General features: G+C 41.7%; 1 protein-coding gene across 1 annotated transcript in view; it reads left to right on the forward strand.

The window, feature by feature from the left end:
• Positions 1-26,897, forward strand: part of CDH20 (cadherin 20) — a 119,468-nt gene that overhangs the window by 70,574 nt on the left and 21,997 nt on the right. The window contains exons 2-6 of the mRNA XM_056483915.1: positions 11,331-11,698; positions 18,042-18,336; positions 20,031-20,150; positions 23,273-23,440; positions 25,360-25,547. Of these exons, the coding sequence (XP_056339890.1) occupies positions 11,456-11,698; positions 18,042-18,336; positions 20,031-20,150; positions 23,273-23,440; positions 25,360-25,547 (1,014 nt within the window). The 5' untranslated portion in view covers positions 11,331-11,455. The remainder of the gene's footprint in view (positions 1-11,330; positions 11,699-18,041; positions 18,337-20,030; positions 20,151-23,272; positions 23,441-25,359; positions 25,548-26,897) is intronic.

Raw genomic sequence — 26,897 nt, forward strand, 5'->3', positions numbered from 1 at the left:
ACATTCTCTCATTAGGATTTCACTTTTGTCAGACTAGAAGACCACACCATTTCCACTTGGGATGTACCATCTTTCCAGCTTCCTGGTGTAATCCTCCTTGCTGCTATTAGTCACAGATAATATCACAGCTGATGTCAAGTTTCTTATGTCAGAAGTTCTTTCATTTCTGAAGTGTCTCCTCCAAAGCATGTGAAGAGAGAGCTTAACTATGTGGAAGTACAAGCTACTGGCAACTTCCAAAGGCAAAAATCTCAACACTAGAGCAGAGACCTAGTTTGACAAGCCCATCCTGGTATCTCAAAAGATTGTGGCACAGAACATGCTGATAAAAATGCAGATCCATAAGTAAGAAGGAATACATTTAGAAGGTACATAAGAACAATCTTTTTGCTGAAGCACACCTACAGATCTAAGAAAGGATCTTCAAGTTATTTGAGGGGTTAGATGGAGTGGCTGCCAACAGTGGGAGAAATGGGCCTTGATGAACCTGCAGTTGCTGCTTGTAGGGTTCATGTTCATGTGCTGTGTTCAGGGTCATTAGTTCTCTGTACACCACCAATGTCTCCCTGCCTAAAGAGGAGGTATTCCTAAATATTAAGGAGACACCAAATGACATATTAGTGACCACCAGTAACAGTGAATGGAAGCCATACCTTACTTTCAGGTCCATACTTTGCACTGATGTACTCTACTGAATCACTGAAAAGGCTTTAAAGCAGTGGGAAGGCCCCTAGAATTTATATGCAAATAAAATTTTTCTCTAAGACTTTTAGCAAACAAGTAAAGACGAATAGAGCTACAAAGCCTGGTTTATTATGGCTGTCTTTCCCTCATATCTCTTCCTTCATACACAATAATTTCAGCTCCTTACAGCTGCCTTGTCATAACAGCTAAAATACCTCAGTTACTATTCCAGAACTACATGCAAGATGATCCCTTAGTCAAAGAGATTGTATAGTTGCCCCGACTTTCCTCAGTGGGTGGGGAAGGTAACCTGGTTCTCCCTTCTCTAATAAACCTGCTAATCCCCAGGCAGCATATAGAAATGATGGGCAAACAGTTGGACTCAATGATCATAGGGTCTTTTCCAACATTAATGGTTCTGTGATTCTATGAAACACGGTAATCCTTGGGGTCTCTGACTTTCACAATGCCAATAGAATATCAGTTCAATTATATCACTGCATAAACTCATTTCTTTGGGAAATCAGACTCAAAACAGCTGCAGAAGGCTCTTGCCTCTGAAGGACAGCAACCAGATGGCTCACAGCAGATAATGGAAGGATGGGAATTTTGGCCAAGAATACCTCAGCTCTTACAAAAGCTGCTATTACATCACCATTACAAACTGAATACTAAAACAGATGGAGCACAGGGTTTTGGAGTCTTCTCTGAACGATTCACCTGTAACAAACTGACAAGCTAAAAGTTTGCCAGCAAGACAAAAAATCTCTTATATTCTAGTAAATGCTATTTCTTCTTAGCCATTAAGCAATCCAGACAGAGAAACTGCTTCATTTAGGATACTCATCTTATGAAATGAGAGGCACTGGGAAAGCTGGAAACATGTCCCAACAGTGGATTATTAAGAAGATGGAAAATATATAATACATACTTCTTTGTGAGGGATAGGTGTTGTTAGAGCATGTCACATTTATAGAGGACAATTAGATAATACATTACATGCACTCTCTGTGGAAACTGCATCAGTTGAGTTTGAAGAGCAAAACCTAGAGGCTGGCATGCAAAGCATGTAAGGTTATTTTTCAGGCTTTATGAACCTTTTGGTTGCTGTAAGAACTGGGATAAATGAGGTAAGCACATATTTATTGCTTCATACTTTATTCTTTCAGCTTGAAAGTGTCCTGTGAAAGCTTAGCACTCATACTCTATATTTCTAGAAACACTTTGAAGCTAGATGATAAAAACAAGGTAGACTCCAGTATTTCAGACAGAGATGGAGGCTGTAAGACTTCTTTTTCTTTTGCTAGTTTGGTTTCATATACTGTGGCTAGGAGATGACTTGAAAGTGGTCATCCTGTTGGTTAGTAGCATAAGTCCTCATGCTCAGACAAGGCAATCAATGAGATCAGGGGAGGTGCAGGTGCCAGTGTTGTAATGCTGAACAATGTCAGAGTCAAGAAACATGAAATAGAGGAAAGATTTTCACCTTTAGAGCACCTTAAGCTACTTTCTAAGTTAATATAAAGAATATCCTTTCTCTATGAAAAGACACAATAAAAAAAAAAACAACAATAAAAACCACAAACAGACAAACCAAAAACAACAACAGAAAAGCCCACTACCCACTAAGTGCCAGTAGGTGCATGCAGTAATTATGAGATGGCAAAATACTGATTTCTTGTTAGAAAAAGAAAACCCGTTCACTTCATCTTCAACAGCTGCTCTTGGAAATGGGTTGGGTTGGGGTCCATTTCTCATTTGACAAAATGCTGTATGAAATGCCAAATTAACAAGGAACACAGTCACAATGAAACTAGGAAGTAGTCTTCACCAGCAACAACACTTTGGCCCTTGCCAATCATTGGTTTTGATCTTCATGCACGGGAAGAAATATTACATTTACCTGCTGCAGGCAGATAGCTGCTTCTCATATCTGCCACCAGATAGGAGATAATACCTTTTCTGCCTTTGGCATTTAGGGTTATCAGAGAGCCTTGTCAACTATCCAGCAGCTATTGGATAAGAAAGAGACCATTTTTCACTGCTACATGGGAATATGTCATATTGTGGGAACCAGCACACACAAAATGCAATGTTTTATGGCTAAAGAACATGATCTGCTACAGTAGCCACCATGCAGCACAGACAGGGACACCTCAGGTTCAAAATACATTCCAGGTGTGCAATAGGAACAGGTTCTATCCCATAGCAGATGAATGGCAGATGCCTGAATTGCTCAGGAGCCTTGAGACAAGTCTGAGCAAAGGCTCCTGGTACAGCTGCAAAGAAAGGTTACACTTTGAAGAGAGGAAGGCTTTTATGTTTCTTTTAAAAAATCATCTTTATCATCATATGTGCTATTTTATATGAACATCAATTCACAATTTAGAGTTATTTGTACAAGGTTTTTGACAGCATGGCAGAAATAGTCAGGATGTGAGAATTAAAAGGAATTTTTGCTTAATAATGAAAGCATAATTAGTATGATTTTCATAGGTTTTGTGTATCTTTGCACATCCCTGATGAAAGAGGGGTTGCTTTATCTGAAATTTATTTGAATTTTGCAGTGTATTTGCAATGCTACACTTAGTTCCTGTTGAAGTTGACTTCAGCAGAGTTAGTTAGACATACATGGAACTTTAGAAACCATCCTGTATTCCTGTACTGCTCTTTACAGCAGTACTTACAGTGCCTCACACTGAGTAAAAGCTGGGAATCAAATCTTCCCCTGATGCAAGTTATCAGCATAATTCTATTTGGAAATGTTTACTTTGTGATTGTGTGTGTCTTTCATTCTTTTTGATCTTTTTATGCATCTATAACCATAGGGCTGGGATTTATACAGTGGGACTCCCTCTGTCGTTCTGTGGGATTTTTCTCTGTGCAGACACTCCAAAGCTTTGAAGGACTTCAGATCTTGAGTAAAATGAGTTCACTGATGTGTCCCAGGAGAGATTGTTGACTAGTGTGTAAATGTGATTTTATGACACTGGATTGTATTTGGAGTTAATGTTTATGCTCCATATGGTACATTGTCAAGTTTCATTGTATTTTTGAAGATCTTAATAAAGTAAAGTAAAAATAAAAATACATGTTTAGGCCCAGTCTGTTTTCCAGAAAAGTAACGAGTGTATCTAGATTTTTCGTTTTAACTTAAACTTGCCCAGAAAGTATAACAACAGGTAATGGTAACAGTAGGACTGTCCTGGGCCAGAGATAGGAAATTCTGGAAGTAGTACAGAAATATTTAGGACTATAATTATGCAGGCTGTTTAGAGATAACTAACTTAGGTACTGCAAGCATTAGGATTTCTAAAATAGAATCACAGAATCATAGAATCACTCAGGTCAGAAGGGACCACAGTGGGCCATCTGCTCTAGCAGAGTCATCCTAGAGCACATGGCACAAAATTGTGAGCAGACATTTCTTGCATATCACCAGTGAGGGAGACTCCACAACTTCTCTGAGAAATCTGTTCCAGTGCTCAGTCATCTGCACAGTAAAGAAGTTCCTCCTCGTGTTCAGGTGGAATTTCCTGTGCATCAGTTTCTGCCCACTGCCTCCTGTTGCACGGCACCACTGAGCAGAACCTGGACCCATTCTCTTGACATCCTCCTGTCACGGTGTGACTTGGGTTTTGCCAATTCTAATATATTTCATTTCTTTTAGAGATAGGATTTAGGAGCATAGACAAGGCAGACTTAAAACTTAAAAGGGTACAAGAAGAAATTTTTTAACGCAAAAAGAATTCAGAATAAGATTCCTAGATTGTTCCCTCCTGCCCCTTCCTTCATTCCACATTCCTTAACAACAACATACAGAAAACACTTCAGTCAGTTATCTACTTAAATAATCATTTCAGTTCACTTTAGAAAGAAAAGTTCCTTTTTTAGTTTAGGCTTAGGGGTTGTCTTCACCTTCACAATCTACATCCATCCAGGAAAATATTGCAGATTATGACTCTTCACAGTCCTTCCAGAGCTGTGCTATGGGTTAGGTTACAATCTTGGAGTACCACTTTTAAAGGCAGGCTGCTGAAAAACAAAATTCTCTTCATCTTCTTCTCTATCAAATGTCTCTGTTCATATTCCAGTTCCAAAACAGAGAGCTCCATTTCCCCGAGGCAAAAGTCTTCTTCTCAAGAACCCGAACCTCCCCAAGTATATTTCACAGTTTAAAGGAATTTTAGTGTCATGACAGTCCCCTTAGCCCACAAAAAAAGGTTTTCAGCTACTTATCAGTTGCATCTTTTCAATCTCTTCCCATCAGGACGTTTATCTTCATTCCGCTGAATTCTGTAGTCTCCATGCTTTATTTCTTCTCATCCAGGGGAGCTCAGGAGATCGAGAATCTCATCGAGGCATTAAAAGAGTCAAAATTACATCCAGAATGTGAAGGAGCCACGTGGTCAGCTGGAGGCCTCTTCTCTCAGAATGGGGAGGGGGGAAGGGAGAGACCCTGGCGGCTCCCCAATGCCCCCTGTTTGGCCACGCCACGTGGAGAGGGGAGCCGAGCCAAGCCGAGCCAGGGCCGTGCGGGGCCGGGGCCACGCGGAGCTGGGGGGGGACCACCAGGCCCAGGCCGAGGCCAAGCCAAGCCAGGGCTGGGCCAGGGGCTCCCCGTGGAGCCGGTGCCGGGCCAGGGTGCTAGGCCGGGCCCCCCGGGCCGAGCCACACCAAGGCCACGGCTGAGCCCTGCCAAGCTGCCCGGAGCTGTAGCAGAGCCAAGGCCACACAGGGGCCACCGGGGCCCTGGGGGTTGCTATCGGTCTTGCGGCTGGAAGGCCGAAGAGAGCAAATTAGCCGTAGCAATGTGATTTATGAAAGTTAAATAACTTTTCATTGGCCACCTGGGATGTCAACCGCCAGATCAGCCCTCTGGATTGGTCCCTGCATCCCACAGGGGAAGCTCCCAGAGAGAGGACAGCCCCTCCGTTCCCCCAGGTGGCTGCACCCCTCCATGTGCAACCAACACACTCCCTTCAGATACTTATAGACATTGATGAGGTCCTCTCTCAGTCCTTCTTGAGACTGAGCAGGCCTAGCTTCCTCAGCCTTTCCTTGTAAGAGAGATGCTCTTGATCATCTTGACTGCCCTCCACTGGACCTGCCCCAGGAGCTCCATGTCTCTCTCGTACTGAAGAGGCCAGAACTGGAAACAGCACTCCAAGATAAACCCTCACTAGGGCTGAAAAGGAGACAAGTATGGCATTAATTTCTTAAGAAATTTTAGTTCTTGGATCAGCAGAGCCTCCATCCCTGGTGTGTGGTTTTAACACCCACTGTGGTGGTATGTCCAGTGCCAAATACAGCCTACAGCTGCTTACTGACTGGTGTTCCTGTGGGCTTCTTGCAAAGGTGTCTTATGTCAAAGCAGCAAATGATGGTACAGGAGGCCTAAGAACTAATCTGTGAAAACATAAAAGAATAATCCATTTCATGGTGGGTAAAAAACTGCACAGTAGTCCCACCTCCACCTTGGTTTTAAAATATCAAAATTGAGAAACTCAAGGAACAAAGTCAATAGCTCATTTGAAGAATTCAGTCAAATTTAATTTCTTCTTACAGTGGTCATTACCAATATTTTTAATTTATTTTGCAAAATACTGTGGGAAAAATATTTAAATGTGTCATTAAACACAGAAATCATTTTCCCTAGCATATTCCTAGTGCAGTGTATGTGCTGCTAAGAAACATATTTGAAACATTTACTTAAGAAGTGTCACATGTATTTGTGTATTCACATACAGAGAAAATGGAAGGGGGAGTTTAAAACTGGTTGTCTCTCTTCCTCACTTTCTCAGTGTAATACATCCCCTCCAAATGAATTGCCTCTGCTTAAGCAATGTCCATGCACAGGTTCCACTAAAGTCTGTAGCATTCTACAAGAGTGCTGAGTCCACACAGCAAAATCCATTGCAAGGACCAGGCATAAAAGATATAAGCATGCAATTAATTTTATGAATGCAAATAGTCCACTGACTTTCTGGGAGACCTCTTGCTCATTGTGATGAGTACAGTAAGCGTGTCAGTAAAGCTTTTCAAGTCTGAGCTTTTTGACTGTAAAATCCTTGGCATTTATGTAAATACGTACTGAGAACAATACATTTCAATCCCAGTGGAACTCTCTGGGTGCTCATATGGTCATCCAAACTATTAATGTTTTTATCCTTTTGTTGGAAGTGTTGTTCTCTTCAAAATTAACAAGATAAATGGGTCACTTGCAATAAATGCCAGAAGTTGGTTCTGGTAGTTATTTCATTTTCCTTTTCATCTTTGCACAGAATTAGCTATTCAATTAAGAACAACTTAATGACAGAACAAATATGTGCTGGGCAGGGGTGGGGGGAGGGTGAATGTCTGTAGAATTGGAGCATGAAGAGTAATTCACACTTGGAATATGCCTACTTTAATTTACAATATGGGCTAAAAGAGAAAATAATATTTTCATTGGCAGACTCTTTTTTGTGTAGAACAATTAGGTAATTTCTTTGTACCATATGTAGACCACAAGTCTAGCACAAGCACAAAAATCAATCTGGCAAAAAGATCTTCCTGGGTCTTTATGAAGCCAAAAGTCATATTTGTAACTGTTGACAACAAAAAGGATTTTCAGCAATGTTTGCAAGGCAAGAGCAGGGAAAGCAACCTAAGCCACCAAGCTGATAATTAAATATTCATCACAAAAGCAGGGGCAAAAAAGGCATTCACTTTGGATCAGGTATATAAACTGCACAGATACACCTAAATGTTTTAAAATGGAGTAGACAAATGTGAGAAACAAAATGAAACATTTCAGTTTTTCTTGAAAAATAAAGCATCCTCTGCAGAAATCTCACAGATTTCGGTCATGTCGTTTTCCTGAGCTCAATAATTTTTGTGTCTCAACACAGAAAACAAGATCTCTTTCTCTTTACCCCCTTCAAATTCCTTGCATATCCCCATGCTGAGTCATGAAATTTGTTTCTGTAATATATTTCATATGGCAAGCTGAGGCTTTTCAATTCCATCTTTGCAGATTTCCTTAAGAATGCAACTTGAAGGGCTCCAAGAAAAAATTTGCATTAAGGGAACATTAAAAGTTCAGTTCTGCCTCACTCAGTAATGCCAAGTAGCCCTTCCTGTGTGATGGGTCCCCCTGATTGCCTGCAAAGAACAGACTCTTCCTTCAAGCGTGAGCTAACCATCTGTGGCAAAACCCACTGTGGATCATCTAAGTCTAGAGATCCCACCAAGCTAATACACCCCAAGCATCTGGCTGTTATCCTAACTAAGTGTTGTGTCTACAGCTGAAGTGACCCTGTACCCATCCATCATACTCAGCTGCTGAAGCCATCTGCATGGGTCCTCTGAGAGACTCAGTTACCCATGGCTTTAACTGTAGCTCAGCCATCACTTGTGCTACCACACAGTTCAAACCCTAAATATACATGAGTGCCTTTTTATGCTGCTGAGAAATGTGTTCCTTGGCCTGCAGGCCTTGCAGATGCAGAAGCCAAGAGTACACACCTGGGGTTGGTGATGCTGCAGGAAAAGAAACCCAGACACATTAGCAGCATCCCAGCCCAGAAGTTAACAAAAGTCTTTTTAATCCCTTTAACACCAGCTGAGGATCTGAAACAGAAAAAAAATTCATTCTCCTTCAGCCTCAGAGAGGAACCATTGTGGACTAAACATTGTTATTAATGGTATCAATTTGTCTTTAGGTGCGGAGCAAAATGCAATGAGTTTGACCCTGCTTGCTCATAATTTTGGAAAGGCATGAGAAACTAGAAACTCTGCTATTAACAAAGAAAAAAAAAAAAAAACAGTCTGTTCCACTTCAGTACTACTGCCTTCTACCATTTCTACAAAAATATATGACCATGTCACCATGGGCTGGCATTAAATAGGGAAATTGCTGGTACTCAAGGAAGGAACATCCTTTTATGGGACTTTACATTACTTAATGGCAAGTTTCCTGACAGTTGCCATACCCCAGAATAAGACTGCACTGGGAATAAGAAATGTTCTTAGGGATATTGCTGCCAGGGACCACTGAGTTGTACACTGTTTTCAAGAAAGGTTCCTCATGGAACTGCACGTTCACATGACAAGAGGTGTTCTCACAGAGAGACTGAAGCATTTATGTCACTCCTCTTGAACTTTTTCACTGCTTTTACTTACCTTTCTTCTTGCTGATTTAATGCACATGTGGATGAAAAGCATCCTGACGATCAGATTTCTTTTGCTATTGCCTCATTACAGGTATACTGGTAACTCTGCAAGTTCATTTAACAATGTCTTGATACCCTGCCTAAGCACTGTTGATCCTTGATGGCTGAACTTAATTGCAGGAGACATCTGGCACCATTAGTTTTGAATTTGTGGTTTGAGAATTCACCTACAAACACAATTCTGATTGCCACAGGAACTGATCCATCACGTTGTATCACCTCTTTGCCACATAAACAAAAATGCAACTGACCTGTGCAGTTGATGGAATTTCTTAAAGCAAAAACTCCAGGTAGGACCTTAGCTGCTGGATCATATCCTGCCCCCAGTTTCTCTTCCCATTGCAGGGCAGAGGCAGTGGTGTATTCCCTCAAATTATATTGGGGAATGGTGGGAAGCTCTCCCCCACATTTACTCACCAGCAAAACATGGGTTGTAGATAATGTCCCCCTGACTTTGCTGAGAATAACTTGTTGTTTAGACCATGCCAAGAGCATGTTGGGAGTACTTATGTGCAGAGGGCTTCAGCCTGCTTTCCCCAGTGCAGAGGTTTTATTGGAGGTTTGGAGCAAAGGTGTCACAGGACAGAGAGGTGAGCTCTGCACACACAGTTCTTGGACTCCTTTGTCTGTGGGCATCTAGCAGGGACTGTGAGTTACATCCCTGCCTCTCACAAACAGCTTCCAACTTCTTCATGAAGTGACAGACACACAGAGATTACTGTGGTCTTTCTGGGTTTGTACTGTTTAGGTAAATCCCCATTCTTTAACTTTGCAGACAATAAACACCTAATGTAGCCAGTGTCTAAACAATCAGCAGTTCTGGACATTGCTCTGCTTAGAAGAATTTTACTATGTTATGTGCTTACAGTTTTTACTTTCTTTGTTGTATCTATTCAGGCTTAGGTTGTAAACTTTTTCAAGGTAAAGGACTCATTAGTTTGCTACACTTCACAACTGTATAGACAAGCAGCTCTGTGTGGTCATACTTCTGGGCTTTATACTTGGAAACTTTTTTGTGTAGAAATTAGTCTTAGATGGTCATTTTGTCTCTACTCCCACTGTGGACATCACTTCCAGACTCACACTGCTGTTTTCAGATTTCAGCCAACTTTTGGATTAATTTTTGAATTTCAGTTTCAGTAGGTTTCTAAGTGTACCCAGTTCTCCAGCTGTACCAGCCTTGATGCTGGGGAATTCACAACCACATTCCTTTGTTAAAAACATTGCATTGTCTCTGTCTTTAAAGTCATACACCTGTATAAAATCCTTTTTATTCAAGGATTTCAGTTGGAAATATTTGACAGACATCCCCTGCTACATTTATTTCCACAAGATAAAACAATCAATTAAGCCTAAACACCTAAGTGTAGAACAGCAGCAAAAGGAAGCGTGAACTATCTATTGGCTTAAGACTCAGAGCTCTACATGCCTTTCCTAATTAGTCTGTTTGTCATGAAAAAAGAAGTGTTCTTTTTAGGAACAGCAAAAATACTGGACCAACAGAGGATGTATGGAGTAACTCAACAGAGTAACTTGTGTGCAGCACTAGATCATTAAGTTCAGCAAAATGGTGAAGGAAAGGTTTGCTATAATCCACAGCCTGGAGTGAGCTCACCAGCAAAACTGACTTCATGACAAGAAAAGACCCTAGACTCATGAGAAAGTGTCCTCTGATAGAGGTCAGCATTCCTTTGGCTAAACTGGTCTGAAAGGACTGTGAAAGAAAGAAATGTGTTAGCATGGCTTGCTTGGACATATAATCAGCACTATGAAACATTTTGTGGGTTATAAAATAACTAACTGACCATTCAAATTCTAGAAATGTTGCATTTGTAGCAGCAATCAGCTCCTCAGAGAGGAGGCAACAGAGTGTGAAACCTGAATTCAAGCCGCAGAGAGGCTTAAAGAATAATTAAAACCAGAAATAACTTGGAGCTTCCAGAAATTATACTCAAGGTTTGCAATATAGCAGTAATATCTGTATTTGTGTAGGCATGTGTGCATGGACATGTGTGTAATGACAATGGGCACCATTTCCAAACAGAAAGATGATTGCCAAATATTGTTCTCCAGCTATGATAATTTTCCAGATTGAACTGTTTTTAAATATTCTCTAAGGACTTCTGGTCATAAATATTTCTAAAGAGTACGCACTTAACTCATGCCAATCAATATCATAAAGCAACCCTACAGTTAAATTAGCAGAGTAGAGAACTCGTACTTATTGACTCAACCCTGATGTTACTTGTACCTAAGGCTCCGTGTCTGCAGCTTATATGGTAATAGTATTTCTGTTTTCAAAAGGTGTGCATCCTGATCATACATTTTTATATAGAAGATTAAATACTTTATAGCATATCTGCCCATGGAGAAAACTCGTTTGCCTTGAGGAAAAATGCATCCTCTTATGAATTTCCTTTAACTTTACAGGATACTGCATTTCTGAGAACCAGAATCTCTCCTGGACGTTTCAAAGGACTACACAGAGGACCTTCCTTTTTCTCAAGGGACCCAAGTAACTGTGTTTTGACTTTTAAGTCAGTCCTAGTATACGGATGTGGACTTCAGGTAGAATGAGCAATGCAAAGAACTTGTTTGGACTTGGTGTCTCCTTGTATTTTTGGGGGCTGATGGACCTTGCTACACCTGTGCTGTCAGGAAGTGCCAGGCCCCTCACTGAAGGGCAAGAAGACAACCTGTCAGACAAGCTGCATCAGCGTATGAAGAGGAGCTGGGTGTGGAACCAGTTTTTTGTTCTGGAGGAATACACAGGAACTGACCCTCTCTACGTTGGAAAGGTAAGACCCACAGTAAGAGAATGTTCTAAGAGTGCGTCCATCTGTGTATCTGTAGACTGTGGTAAATGTGGAATGTTTCCTCAAGTGCCTTTGCCTTCTTTCTGGCAGTGACTTCATCTGCATTAATTTCACTTCTGCTCCCAAGAGCTTTTGCCCCATGTCACCTTTGTTTGGGAATAATTTCTGTTTCAAGGGGCTGTCAATATATTTGCCTATTTCAAAGAGATCTGCTGCATCAATCATCATCTGCAATTTGAGGTAGTGTTAGAAAATCTGCAGTGTTCTTTCCAGGGACTCCTACAATGTCAAGGCAAAGCAAGGTTATATTGACATATAAGGATTAGGAAAGAAAGGAAGAGTTTGTGATCATGCTTCTGTCCGTGATCAAGTCAGCTAGAAGCTGCAATCCAAAATCAAATTAAATAGCCAGTTTCCCTTGAAAACTGACATTTCAGGTTTTGTTTTCTGCAAATCTTCAGAGTCAGATTATCTTCTGGCTTACCACATCTTGACTGCAAGGTTAATTTTATGGACTTCAGAGAAGCTGATCCAGATCTAGAAGGGTAGATGGACACTTCATTAAATCCAACTATGAAGGGTCCTATTTTTGGATCCTTTATACCCCAAGAACCTACCCATCAGTACAGATATATGTAAAATGTATTCCTGAGCTCATCTCATACCTGCACTTGGTATCATTTTACATTTACTTTTCTGTGTCTCCTTGAGGAAGAAGCTCATGGAAATCAGACCAGTGACATCTACTGTCACAATCTGTCTCACTATAACCATCCTCCTTTTTTTGTTTTTAAAGACCCTGAATCACTGACCCTGTATTGATCCTGTTATTCAATGCTTTATGGTCAGCAACTATTGCTTCTATTTTACTCCAAGGTGACAAATCTGGACAAAAATATGGAGAGTTAATATGCTTGGGTGTTTGAACAACACAATCAAGTTTTTACATGTCCAGAATATCAGATGCAGCTATGACAAGTGGAGACTACACATAGGTATATATGAAAAATAACTTAGAAAGGTTGCCAGAATATAATTCCTTCGCATTTCATTGCTTATTTTTTATCCGATATAGGCTCCGTTTCTCCTTCCAAGCTATCCATCTGCAGGAAAAAAAAAATTACATATCCAGAGGCCCAGTTTGGACCCATATTTATCATTCTACAGCCCTATAGAGCTAAACTGTGCTCTCAGTCACACCAGTATAAATCAAAATGAATCCACGGGCTTTAGAAGACCTCCTCCTGATTTATCCCTGCATGACTGACGGCAAGATGTGCTCTCCTTCCTCCCACAGCAATGGTATTACTAGTGATTGCCTCCAGATGAGACCTCATTAGTCTTCATTCATCTGTGCACCTAGCTTTCCAGCTCTTGATATCTCTATTGATTAAAGAAATTAATATTTGTTTTCAGGCAATTCCCAGCTTCGGAGCAAGGGCCAGGCTTATTATTTCACATTCTCAGTTACATCTGAAATGACTTGAGGCATCCACTCACGAGCCGAACTTAGGTAAAACCAGTACGGGGAGGACGCAGCTCATCTTTTAGCGCTGATGGAGTGGTTAGGAGCGCACACATGGGGCACAGTCAGCAGCACTCCCGAGCCTGCCACGCTCAGCTGTGCCCGGGGGAAGGACACCAGCACGGCTCCTCATGGCCGTGTCCCCCGCTCCAAGCGTCAGGGCGCCTCTGCAAGGCTGCAAGGGCGCTGGCTGTGCTCGCACCAGGGCTAATTACCTCCCATAGTTAACAGCGCCCATTAGTCGCTGAGCTGACACGGCTGGATCCCCCGGAATGGCTCCGAGCTCGGCGTGGGCCTCAGGGGCCCAGGGCTTCCATGGCCTCCCGTGCCCATCCCAGCAGTGGTGAGGCCTGGGGCTCCCTGGGGGAAAGGCTTCCCTCGCCTCACCCGGCCCGAGGCACAGGCGCTCCGAGAGGCAGCGCCTCCCTCAGCTCACGGCGGATCCTCGGGAAAGGGGTCAGCAGGGAATAGACCCTGGGGTGAATTAATTGTTCTGGCAGGCCAGAAATTTTTCAGCCCAAGTCACCCCAGGCTGACTCAGAAATAGCTCTGTGAAGGCTTGCACTGAGTGGGGCAGAAGCGTAACAGGGCTTCAGTCTGCTGCTGGCTGCTCAACCAGCCCTCCAAACCAGCCCTGGTCCCACACCAGCCAGGCAGGGCCTCTCCTAACTGGTAGCACCCACAACATCCCAAAAAAACCTCACAGCCAGCCTTGCTTTCATCCATCTGTCCTCTCCAAGCCCCTGTCAGAAGGAGAAAGAATGCACAGCAAAGAGCCAGCTGTACAGCTGGTTCTGGCTGGTTCTGCACGACTGGAGCACCCAAAAAAGCACCCTGACTTGAACCGTAGGTCCATGCTCGTCTAATATGATTTCCAAGGCTGTTATGGTTCTGTGAAGTTTCCTAGACAGCTGTTAAGGCAAGGTGCAAAATATGTTCTGGACGGGGAAATGAAAGAAACTTCCTGATGTGAAGTCAGTGCAATTTTTGCTTTTCTCCAGTGCTCATGATAGTGATTTAAAGTACTTCAGCTTCAGAGGGTTCCTGGTCCTGTCACAGATAAATACAAGGCTTCAATTTTCCTAGAGGTGGCCATTATTGGCTAATAGGATGAACAAGGGAAACCAAAGCCCCTTCATTTGCTACAGCAGGATTTTCCACATTCAATGAGCAGCCTACACTCTGTCAGTAATTGAACTGGGGACACACTTCACCATTTTGCTGTATTGGAGAGTCCCTAACCCTGTTTCAAAGAAGCATTTGAATCACAGCAGCTGAATAAATTAATAATATGCAACCTCTTCACAGACTATTAATGTACATCAACCACACTCACTCATGCATCCTTACAAAAATCCCCTGCAGGTCCTACCTCCCTGGAAGCAGAGAAGGGAGAAGCACATCAAGGATGGAGTCACAGACTGGTTAGCAGAGCTCTGTGGGTTCTCCCCTGAGCTGCTCACTGCAGCACTACTCTCTTCCACATGCCCTTTGCCAGGAAATGTGTCATTCCAATGCAGATGTAAAATCCTTATATTTTTTGGTACTCCTCTCATCAAAAGAAGCAACGCGGGTTGACACAGTTAAAAATTGCTCAGGAGTTATCAGCTTTATTCTTCCAATAACCCATTCCTTAATATGGAGGAGAAAGTACAAATTAATTCCTCCTACTCTGTATCAACCACATGGCAGCACAATTTATTGCACCACCCATAAAACAGAGCCAACTTAAAACTAGATCACTTTTCCAACACAGTGACTTTGACACTCCAAACTACAGCATCCTGATATTAGGTTTGGTGAGAGCTTCAGTCCCTCCAGACACCAAATTCTTTCAGATTTATTGCAGTCTGGCAGTGGTATGTCTTTTATATTCTTTTTTGCTTTGTCTAGAAAGAGCAGGTTATACAAGAAGCTGCAAAAGTGCTGCTAGCATTTCTTACTGCCTAGTCTTGCTTGAGACCCAATGTTCCTAACAAATCACAGTTAGACAGAGATCCTCTTGTACTCCCAAATTCTTAATAGCATGCCATGTTCATTTCTTGTTTGCTCCCTTCACAACTGCATTTATTCCAAATAGGGTTTTGGACAGAAGGTGCAAGTTAACCCATGAGTTTGATTCATTATTTGCTTCTAAGTATTCTGAAAATTCCACAACACCCACTGCTATTTCAAAAAATGCTTCTTTTTTTCTTTCTCTTTCCCTTCTTCTTTTTCTCCTTCTTCTTCATTCTTTTCCTGTTCCTGTTCCTATTCCTGTTCCTTTTCCTTTTCCATTTTTTTCCTTGTTTCCCTTCTTTTTTGTTTTCCTCTATCTTTTCTGTTTCATCTTTGGCTTTTGACTTCTAACTTGACTTTGACTTCCTCGTTCTCTTTTTCTTTTTTTTTTTCCTTATTTAATGAGGATTTGTTGGTGTTCCAAAACACATTTTCTTCCAACAGGCCCAGCTCTAATTCCCCAATCAGGTCTAACATCTGTATCTGTCTCGGCAGCTGCATTCTTTCACTGGTGCACTAATGCACTGAAACAAATGCCCAAGGTATAGCTTAGTGGTTCTGAATCAATTTGAAAAGCTGTAATAGTGTCCTCCTTCTGGAAGTATCCTGTTTACTAGCTCCTACAGTGATAATCTCTGAGTTATGGCTGTTCAGGGTAAGTAATGACAACCACTGTCTTTTTTTAAATTAATCACAAGATGGTGTTTCCTGAAGATATGCCAGTTTGCAGTCTTGGTGCCTGCATGTGAATTAATACACATGGCAGCCATCTAAATTTAACTGATTACCACTGCCAACTTTTTCTGGGCTTGTTCTTCCACCATGCAGTTAATACATTACCTGAGAGCTGCCAGCTTTTCTCCAAAATATCATTGTTTCTCAGATGCAGTAGCCACTGCAGGGATGGAGGCAAAGGGGGAGGAAGTGAAATACCAGTGGTCTGAGACAGATTGTGTCACAACCTGCACAAGCTCTCGCAGCCACATTGCAGTGCTGCTGTCCCAGCAGCTGCCTGGAGTCCATGGGCCACCTCCATACAGACCTGTCTGCAGGCTGGATATGCCATGGAAAACCACAGGATACCACCTCAGCTGAAAGCACTCTTGCCCTAAAATCAGGAGTGGGTCCAAGTTTTGCATAGGTTGTGTGACCTATCTGGGAGGCAAGTAAGGGAGACACCCTTCAGAGAATGAGCATCTCCTGACCAGACCAGACCCTTCACTGGGAAAAAGGTCTTTCCACTCCCCAGTCAACAAAATCTCATGCCCTAAAACAGCTGAGGAGCTGCTTCACTGGCACTACTGCTTAGGTCAGATATGACATTTTGTCCACATTCCTCTTAAACTTTTTCCTATGTTGTAAGTTATTGTATAGGTCCTTTATGTTTTTAAACAGCTCAGAGACAAGATTTCTTCTTTCTTTCTAGAGAGAATAGTCTTTAATCAATTGTACAGTTTGACTTCTGCGTTTTGACACAAATTCTCCATTTCTGTTCAGATTATTTCTTCAAATCCTATTCAGTTTGTTATTCTAAGATTTTTCTCTCCAGTACAGATATTTACCCATGTTTGGCCCTATCCTCCAAGATTACTCCCATATGTCCTTTAAGCTCATCACATCATTAAGCACACACCTAATTCAGTCCATATTTCTGAGATTATTTGCTCATATATGCATTTTTAAGTTTACTTGATGGAATCCAGCCCATTTTCACTACTTCTTAAAAATTATTATTTATTCTTTATTCATCTCCCACAGTGATAATCACACTGGAAAACAGTACTCACATCTGAACCATTTTGATTATTGCACCTCAAGTCTATTGCCTTCCTGTCTTCTGGTACTGAATGATTACTGCCACTGGGCATTGGTCCTTATGCTCTGTTCCTCAAAAGCATGGAAGTATGAGCATACCATTGTGGATTTTCATAGTGCGAGTAAAATTAAGCCATTTGATTGCTTTTGATAATCATTCCAGTATTTCATGGGAACCAGGTGTTTAACAGAGTGTAGTTCCCAGAATGATTTGTTTCCCTGTTTTAGATTATAATTAGTACTGCATTTACTCTTGCTCTGTTCTGTTGCATTCACCGCTATCTGTGGCTGCTCAGAACTAATTAGCAGTCATGCAATAAATACGTTTGCTAATTTCCTAGAAAATCTGGGATGATTCTCATTTCTATAGCCTGCCATGGGCATAAGCAACTGTTTCTTGCTGCTTACCTTACCTACTGTTTGACAATATTCCTTCCTAAAGATGTAAGGATCCAAACTAATTTTATGACTAAAATTTAGTGGGAAAATATTAAAATATTTCTGAATCATAACAGTTACTGGGTAGCTCTTCAATTCTGCTCTCCCCTTGATCCCGAACAGATTTGCCTTATTTGCCCCAACATTATGGTACTCCTGTAGTGTTTGACTCCTCTTAAGCCATGTGAGCAATCAGAGTCTGCTCACTTTATCCCAAACCTTCTCAGTGGCCATTGCAACAACGCAAAATATAGTAATTTTGTTGAGTCAGATTCCAAAAAGGCACAGAGCCTGTTCCTGTTTGGGTGCCTCTGCCTTTTCTTTTGGCACAGCTGTGGGTGCAGAAACAGGAAGACAGGAGAGGGTTTTTATTTGCAGCTACGCGATACAGACTTTACTATTTGCCTCTTTCAGGAAAGCGAGTTCATTAAAACCAGCTTGTGAGTCCCGACAGTGAGACCAGAGTGCTCGGCATGATCACGTGCTTAGTGTTTCTCAGCAGCTGCTTACCCAGCTCGTGGTCTAATTGCATCCTGCTCCTTTCCACAGCTCCACTCTGACATGGACAGGGGAGATGGTTCTATCAAATACATCCTGTCGGGAGAGGGAGCTGGCATTGTGTTCACGATTGATGACACGACAGGGGACATCCATGCCATTCAGCGGCTGGACCGGGAAGAAAGGTCACAGTACACCCTCAGAGCGCAGGCTCTGGACAGGCGAACGGGCCGGCCCATGGAGCCAGAGTCAGAGTTCATCATCAAAATCCAAGACATTAATGACAATGAGCCCAAGTTCCTGGATGGACCTTACGTAGCCTCTGTTCCAGAAATGTCACCTGTGGGTAAGACAGATTTTGTGGAGTCTCTTTCCCTTAACAGCAAATTGGAGATGGTTACCAAAACACAAACGCTCTGACTCCTTGATCTCAGCTTCTGCCCCTTGCACAGGAGCTGCAGGACAGAGGAGCTTATCCTGGGGTGCCTGCTTGCTGTAGAAAAGAGACAACAGGCTTTATATCAGCATTAGCTCCTCTGAAAGCAAACGTGCCTGAGAGCTGAAAAAAGGTGTGATTCAAGCATGCCATGTTTAGGCAATTTGTAGCAACACAGTGCCCCTTCTCCTCTGGCATCAGATGGTAGAATAATAATGTCCATTAGACTGCCATTACCATCCCGAAAATAACACAGTCTTTCCAACCTAATCAAGATCATACTGAGCTCAGCTACTGTCCAGGAGCCCTTGAAAACATGGAGACATGAAAACAATCATTAGCTCCTTCTCATTCATGTAGGCCTGCACTAAAAAGAGTTCAGTGAATCCTGAGATTCTGGTACTATTTGCTGTCCATTTTCACAGAATGGGGTCATGTAGAAGACACTCCTGTTATTGCAATGCAGAAGACAAACAGCAGCCTTCCTATCTTCCTATCCTGACACAAGTCAGGAGAAATTATTTCCATACAAGAAATCAAATAATCACATAAAATATTGGTTTTCCTGGACTTCTTTTCGTTGTTTTTTAATTGTCTTTGTTTGCTTATTGCCTTTTGGCTCTGTGACATCACTGCAGAGATAATAATACTATATAAATTTCATGTCCTGAAGTTACATATATGCTTCAACTTCTCATTCTTCAATATTATGTTGACATAAAGCCAGAGAGAGGCATCAAATACAGAAGTTTCAGTCAGAAATAATGTTTCTTAATGGTAATGGCTAACTTGAATTCAGATTTATCTTCAAGTGCTTATCTAGTAACATCAGATTTGTTTGTAACACAAAACATTATGTAGAAGGCTAGATGCATTCATAAAGGCATTGTCTGACACTTTTAGGAGTCAAAACCCACACATATTTCAGTTGTGCTCACCTTCTCCTTGTTCTTGATAAATTACATCACCTGCAAGCCGTTACTAGCTTCAGAGGAAGCAGATCTTGGAAACCAATTGAAAAAAGAAATATATATGCCTCTGTGTGGGTTGCAAAAGCACTTCAGCAGTGTATAATCTCTAGGCCATGCAGTGTAAACTGCAGTCCAACAAAGATATTATCTCAGAGATACAGCCCTTCATGCTCACTGTTTGTGTACAATTTCCATCCCTCAGTCAACTTACAGCATCTATGGGTCTGCTACAACAGCTCATGATTTATGTCAGCAGAGCTATGGAACTTCTTTGAGCTGCTTCCTAAAAACATTTAAAATCAAGACAAGGGGAAAAGAAGCAAGCAGTATATAATTACCATCTCTCTGTCAACCATAACAAAGTACTGTTAGTTCAGCAATTCTGTAACTGTGGTCCATAGAGTACTTGCTCTTTTATAGCTTCCCATAGAAGCATGATAAATTAATACCTATTAATTCCTTTAGTGCTAATGAGGTACAAGTATGAACAATAAGTACAAGCACTACGAGCCTGAAGTGAAAAAGTTAGGTGTGGGAAAGCTCTTGTTAGCCATTTCAATTTACTTTGAACTGTGTACTTTTCCTGCCAGCTCTTTATCCCACAAGGTCTTACCTTGATGGTTTTTTTGTCAGGCACCTCTGTTATCCAGGTGACAGCGACAGATGCTGATGACCCAACCTATGGGAACAGCGCGAGAGTCGTATACAGTATTCTCCAAGGACAACCATATTTCTCTGTGGACTCTCGGACAGGTACGTTATTTCATAGGGAATGAGTCAGTGTGAAAACCAAAAGAAAAAGTTGCAAGCAGAAAGAAAGGGCAGTGCATCATAGCTGTGGTCAGAGAAATGTGTTTTTGTGGCGTGGAGCCAAGACAGAGCAGCACTGTGCAAGCGGTAAAGTAATGCTGTGGCAGTGAGCTCCAGAAGAAGAACGTGCTTTTTCCAGTGATATATTCCTCTGAATGACCATATTCTGCTACTCAGGATCTGGATGGGTTTGGTGCTGTAAATACTCTTGCTGGCTTCTATCACTGAAAAATGTCTTCAACAGATCTAGTTGATAACAAGACTTAGAGGGGGAAAAACCATCTGTGAACCAGTCAGGACTGGAAAGTGCAAGCTAAAGGATGCAGTTATCTGAAGTAGTTTTACCTAAGGGTGTTCTTGTTAATAACCTTACATTTATCTATAGGACACCTTTTCTGTTTCGCTTGCTTTCTCTCTCTCTTTTCTCTATACAACCAAGATTCATATTCAAAATGGAATCTGACAGATTTTGACAGTTTCTAAAGGGCATCTGCAGTGCTAAGGTCAGAAACTCATGAGACAATAGTCACTGCAGAGCCCTAGGGGATGACATAGGAAAAACACTGAATAAACTTCTTCCAAAGTTAGCAGTTTACGGGGTAGGTGCTCTAGCCAAAGACATGTATGTGGCATGTTATTTTCTCAGCTTTGTTTATATTTACAATATAAATAAACTACTTCTCATTTTGTGATCAGGTATCAACCACCAACAAATAAGGGCATAATCATAGATTTGCTGAGTACTAAATTTTTTCTAAGAAAGTGAAGGATCAATATTCAGGGTCAGATCCAGTACAGATTTAACCACTAGAATGCAGCTTATACAGAAGATAGACCCTTAAGTCCAAAATCGTGTACTTTATCGGTATTTAACTCCAAAAAAGTCTTTTTCTCCTCTGATTAATTTCCCAGTCACTTAGATCTGCATCTCTGAACAGGCTCAGAGATGCCTCAGCCTTTAGCTGCCTCAGCCAGCTGGACTGACATTTAGAGTAAGCACTGTTGTGAGCCAGAAGCCATTTCCCTATTATAAGCACACGACTGTAATCAACTTCCCCTGTGCAAACTCACCTGTGGGATTTGGTAGCTCACAAAATGCTATTGTCACTCTGACATTCTTCTAAAACAGAGCTAGAGCATAAGTGACCAGCAGCTCCTTTGTATTAATAGATAGTGATTAAAACATCCTATTGTGGGCAACTCATTTCAGTGCAGTCCTGCTCTAGTAGCATTTGGAGTCCTTAACATTTACCTCCCAACACAGCCTCTTGGTTCCAGAGGTGTGCTCCTATTCCTATTCTGTCACTGTCCTCAAGGTGCTGAACAAGTGTCTATGTGAAAGCACAACTTCAAAGAAAAGTTGAGAGCCTCCTCCTATCTTTTCCAGAGTACTTTTACAGTCTGACCACAATCATATTCCCCTAGAAGATAAAAGAACTCTCCCACTTCCTAAGAAACTATCTGGCTGTTATAGAAAAGAAAGGACATCACCTCTGCTTTTACTGTTTTCTTAAGGGTACAAACCTCACTCAGTTTAGTGAAAGAAATGGTTCCAGTACATTTCTTTGGAAGATCTGAGGATCTTAACCTTTCCTATAACCTTTGTTATAGCCCTAAGGATGGGTTTTATGTCCACCACCATCCTTAGCATTTCTTTGCTGACTGTGTGCAGCGGCATCAGATGCTCCCTGCTCTGCATTGCTGCACCTCTGGGTACCTGATCTGGCTCTGATTCTTGGTGTCCTGGACTAGCCCTCCTCTAGGGACTGGAGGCCCCAAAGATAGGCATGGCAGAGTCTGGGGTTTAGGCACTGATGTCTTTTTTAGGTCAAGCAGGAGTGGAAATTCCCTATACAAAGTGTTCATATATGGAGAAAACACTTCCCAAAATGCTAAGTAATTTCATGTCTTATTTATATATCTATGGGAGCTGAGGAACTGCAGCACTTCACAGGAGGCACTCAGCTTTGCAGGATGGGACTCTGAAGGACTCCATACAGGAAGATTAAAGTAGCGCACTGCGAGTTGCTCCGTACCGGTCACTATTTCTTCCCTTTACACACAGTGATAATTACCAACGCAATATCTTTTTACTGCTTTTTTATTAAACCCATACATTGTACTCCTGCTAAAAATAAGGACTAAATGCTGATCAATCAGGTTAATAGTGTCCTGATGTGCAAGTGCTATGTGACTGGGTGCCTGGGGCTGACACGCTTGCCCCCACCCCGAAGGGCATCCCAGACGTGTGGCTAACAAGGGATTATCCCATGGCAGCGCATTCATCCCGGGGCTGCGCTGCCGGCTGCTCGATGGAGTACCCTGGAGGTTCTGGCGGGCTGGGAGGGGCAGGGGGCGGCTGGCAGGCTGCAGGACGGAGAGCCGGGAGCAGCGCGGGGCCAGCGGGAGCGCCTGGCATCCCGCGGCACCGGCGGCGCTGCCCGGCCGGCGCTCGCAGCCTCCATACGAGAAGTGTTGCTGCCACCTCATGTCCTCTCGCAGTAGTGTTGCCCCGAAGGGAAGGGACGCCCTGCGGTCCGGGGGAGCAGGGTGGCCCCTCCGGAGAGCCTCCCCACATTCTGCACTCACAGCTCCAGCCCGGGTCCCGAAGGACACGAGCAAAGCCCGCGGGCTCAGGCCAGGTGGTCTCCAGGACTGCGTGCTCAGCAACGCTCTGGAAAACTTGTCTTGGTGGATCTTTTAGCAAAGCGCATCGCTTCCAGCTTTTGTGCAGAGATAGTCATCCTGAGCAGGCCTTAATTCAACGTAGCACACTGTTCCCAAAAAGCTTTTCCTTGGAAGGCAACATTTTCATTTTGAACAGGCAGCCTGTCCCAGAGCTGATGCATTTTAACTGGCTTCTTTAAAATTCACACCTTCTGTTAACCTAGATTCCACTTGGGTGAGTTTTACTCTGCCAGGAAAGGTGGGACCCAGTGCAGACCCTGGTCTCATTCCCGACACAGGGAATAGGACACAGTAACAAGAGCCCTCCACCCTCTTTGTGTATTCTCTAACTGCCGTTCTCTTTTGTTCCCCAAACGCCTTTCCACCCTCAATCTCAGGCTTAATTAGAACAGCTCTAATGAACATGGACCGAGAAGCAAAAGAATATTATGAAGTGATTATCCAGGCCAAGGACATGGGTGGACAGCTGGGAGGATTAGCTGGAACAACCACAGTCAACATCACTCTCTCTGATGTCAACGACAATCCACCCAGATTTCCACAGAGTGAGTACCCGTGGTGCCACGACAGGCAAGAAGGGGTGGCTGAGTTTTATGTCTGCTGTTTGCTCTCATGACAGCCATTTTCAAACTCAGTGACAACTAGAGATGGGCAGAATTTCAGATTTGATACAGAAATCTCCTTCAGAAAAATGTCAAAAGGAATTATTTAACACCTTGCCTTTCAGAAAAAGTCTCTGACCTCCAAAATTATCAAAAAACCCCACTTTTTTTAAAGGGTGGGAAATTAATTTACAGGAAAAGGCAGGAAGGAGAACTGTTGTGTTTAGACTGCTCATGGCCATTGCCTTTGGCTACTAATTGCTGCTCTGATTGTCTTTTCATCCTATCTCCAGAGGATGTCTCTCAAATCAGGGACATGTGGTGGTGCTGGAAGTTGAAAGGTAATTCATTCAACCCTCCAGCCAGGCCACAGCAGGGGAGCATCTGGGAGCTGTGCTGCCTGTTGGAGTGGGTTGTCACACAGGCTGTTCTCCAGGAAAGGTTCCTCTAAACCTTGGCAATATACAGATAAACCCTAACATATGTAACAGCCATGCTTAATGGATGCAAAAATAGGCAACTCCACTCTTACCAGAAACACTACTTTGTGTTTGCAAAAGTGAACTTCAAAACAAGATTTGCAATATTTTGTTCTTTGTTTATAAGATTTTTTATCACCTTTATTTACATAATCCTATATTGCCATTAAAAATTTGAAAGAAGCTTTTCAGTTTTTATTGGACTAAATCTTTCAAGGGATGTAATTTGGGGTTTTAAAGAAAACTGATTCTTTTAGTGGTGCAAATCAATCTCAAGCCATTTTGTTTCTGACGTTTTTCTCATTTAGCTGAGTAATGCAAACTCCCGCAGTTCTTTTTGCTGGTATTCTCCTTCTCCATCTGTTTTTGCATGTTGTACTGCTAAATCAAAGTGTTCCACTAAGATCAGCAAGAAATCTCAACTTCCACTTTTATTTTTCTGTTAGAGCAACTTCTTGAGCACACTATTGCCAAGTGTGTTTTGAAAGTGGTATGAATTGCAACTGATATCAAACTCTTAAGAAAAATTACAATTCATCAAACCTCATCCTTGGTGTTATTCTGCCTTTATTTATTATTTTCATTTATTGTCTGCATATTTATTTATTTATTTATTTATTTATTTATTTATTTATTTATTTATTATCTGCACCTAAATTTGGTGCAGTCAATAGAAGGGTTGCATCAAGGAAGGTTTGAAAATAAAGCATGATGCCAGAGATGTATTTTAGCTACAACATTTATATTTTCAAATCACACTTTTACAATAGCAGGTTGTTCTTTCCCCAGTCTTGTGGCTAAGCAAATTAGGAATGCAACAAATGTGCTCAAGACAGTGTTTATAGGGAAAGGCAATACATTTTAATAGAATAACTAGTAAATTTGAAAGAAACAGACAAGATCCTGAGCTTTCTTCAGGGCTGAAAAGAAGTTTGCAGGGACTTGAGAAAGGATTTGTGGTGCTCAAAACTTATGTTTATTCCTGCTGTACAAACTGATCTACTAAAAAGATGCCTGTCCTATTAAATCTGTTCCATATCCTGATTTGTATCATGGCAGCAGCATCACTGGTGTTAATTGTCCTATTTTTCTAGTTGAAGTTCGTATCTTCAGGTATACTGCAGTTTAAAAAAAAAACCCATTCAACAAACCTGTTGCTATAACAAACACCTAAATAAAACTTCTCCAGGAAATTTAGCTGGGCTGTGTCTTTTTAAAGGAAATCACACGGCTGTGAAAGCTTTGGGACGGGTACTACAGACTGTCTGCAGGCCATGCAGTGTTGTGGCCTCCCTGATCCACTCTTTGCATTGCTTTGCAGTTTTTTGGCTCCTCTTCACAGCCTGTTTTTATTCCTCTCTCTCTCTGTGCTGCTTGTGCCAGAGCATTATCAGATGAGTGTGCTGGAGTCTGCTCCCGTCAGCTCCACCGTGGGCCGTGTGGTTGCTAAAGACCTGGACGAAGGCATTAATGCAGAGATGAAATACAGCCTTGTGGATGGAGATGGGCTGGATGTCTTTGATATTAACACTGATCCTAATTACCAAGTTGGCATCATCACTGTGAGAAAGGTAAAAAAGTTTCCTTTTTGTAGTAATTTATATGGCTAACTGTCCTGGTTACACTTTATGTGTGGAATATTCCCTTACGCCTGCAGTAACTTGGTTCCCATTATGTGACAGTAGCCCCTTTCCAGCTGTAAAACACAATATCTTTAACATTTATTGCTAAAATATGAAAGCAGACTGCATTCCTAGGAACAACTTTTATAAAGTGGGAACAGCATTAGCATAAACATGCCTTTTCCCACCAGAGGAATGCTCTGATTCCCTATTTATCTATTTAAATATTCTCTGTAGCTTAATTATCCTACAATGCAAGAAATTAGATCAATATTTGCATTTGAACTGTACATATTTTTCACTCTGGTGTTCCACAAACAATAATAAAGCATGCCTAGGAATTATTTATAAACCAATAAAACCCAGGCAGTGGTATTTTTTTTTTAATTGCTGCTTGAAGATCCATAAATGCTAATTAGGCTAGAGGAAGCTGTCTCTAAAATGGCAGCTGTGAAACTGCTGGTACTTTGTACCACAGGCTATGCAGGAAGGCATGGAGTATTTTGCTTAGGCTCCCTGCTATGGGATATTTATTCTACAATCTTACATAAATGTTAGAAGTTCAACTCTGTTTCTAGGGTATGAAATTGTAACCATATTTCTGCCTAAGCATATCTAGTGTACTAATAAGGAAGTATAGTTTCCATTTAAATAGCCTGGGATTAAATTGTGCACTAAAATGGAACAATACAGGGGAGAGCTTTGACCTTGCAAGCCTCTATGCCCTACAGCAAAGCATTTAAGCATGCATTTATGGTCACCTTTCCCTGGCTCTTTTTTTGTGCATATTAGTCCCTAAAGTTAAGTATATTTTCTAGAATGAAATAGGTGTTGAATTCAAACTCTAATGTATTTTTCCACTCATTTATCAATGAAAGAAAACAGTTTCTTTGGAGAAAATGTGTCAATAAGCTTGACCTTTGTTATTATGAGTACAGTTTTGCTACATGTTCATGTATGTCCAGAGGAGTTATAAAATGTATGGTATTAATCATACCAGATATGTACTGGCATCAGGTACATATTGCTCAATCCACCTACTGTACATAAACATCTGTAATATTTTATGTATGTCTCCAGCTTTATATAATGCTGTAATTATCAATAGCCAAACACTGAGAAAGTTGTCCTTTGAATCCACTCAAGAAACAAAAAACATTCAATTGGTGTTGATACAAAAGGATATCAAAGTGGGGAGAGAGGGGAGAGAGAATATCTAAAACAAGAATGAAATCTTATTTTAAAGTAAGCAAAACTTTCCCTGTAACTTTTCTTGACAGATTTCCCAAGCAAAATAAT

Source organism: Oenanthe melanoleuca, chromosome 2 (assembly GCF_029582105.1).
Source record: "Oenanthe melanoleuca isolate GR-GAL-2019-014 chromosome 2, OMel1.0, whole genome shotgun sequence".
Taxonomy (NCBI): domain Eukaryota; kingdom Metazoa; phylum Chordata; class Aves; order Passeriformes; family Muscicapidae; genus Oenanthe; species Oenanthe melanoleuca.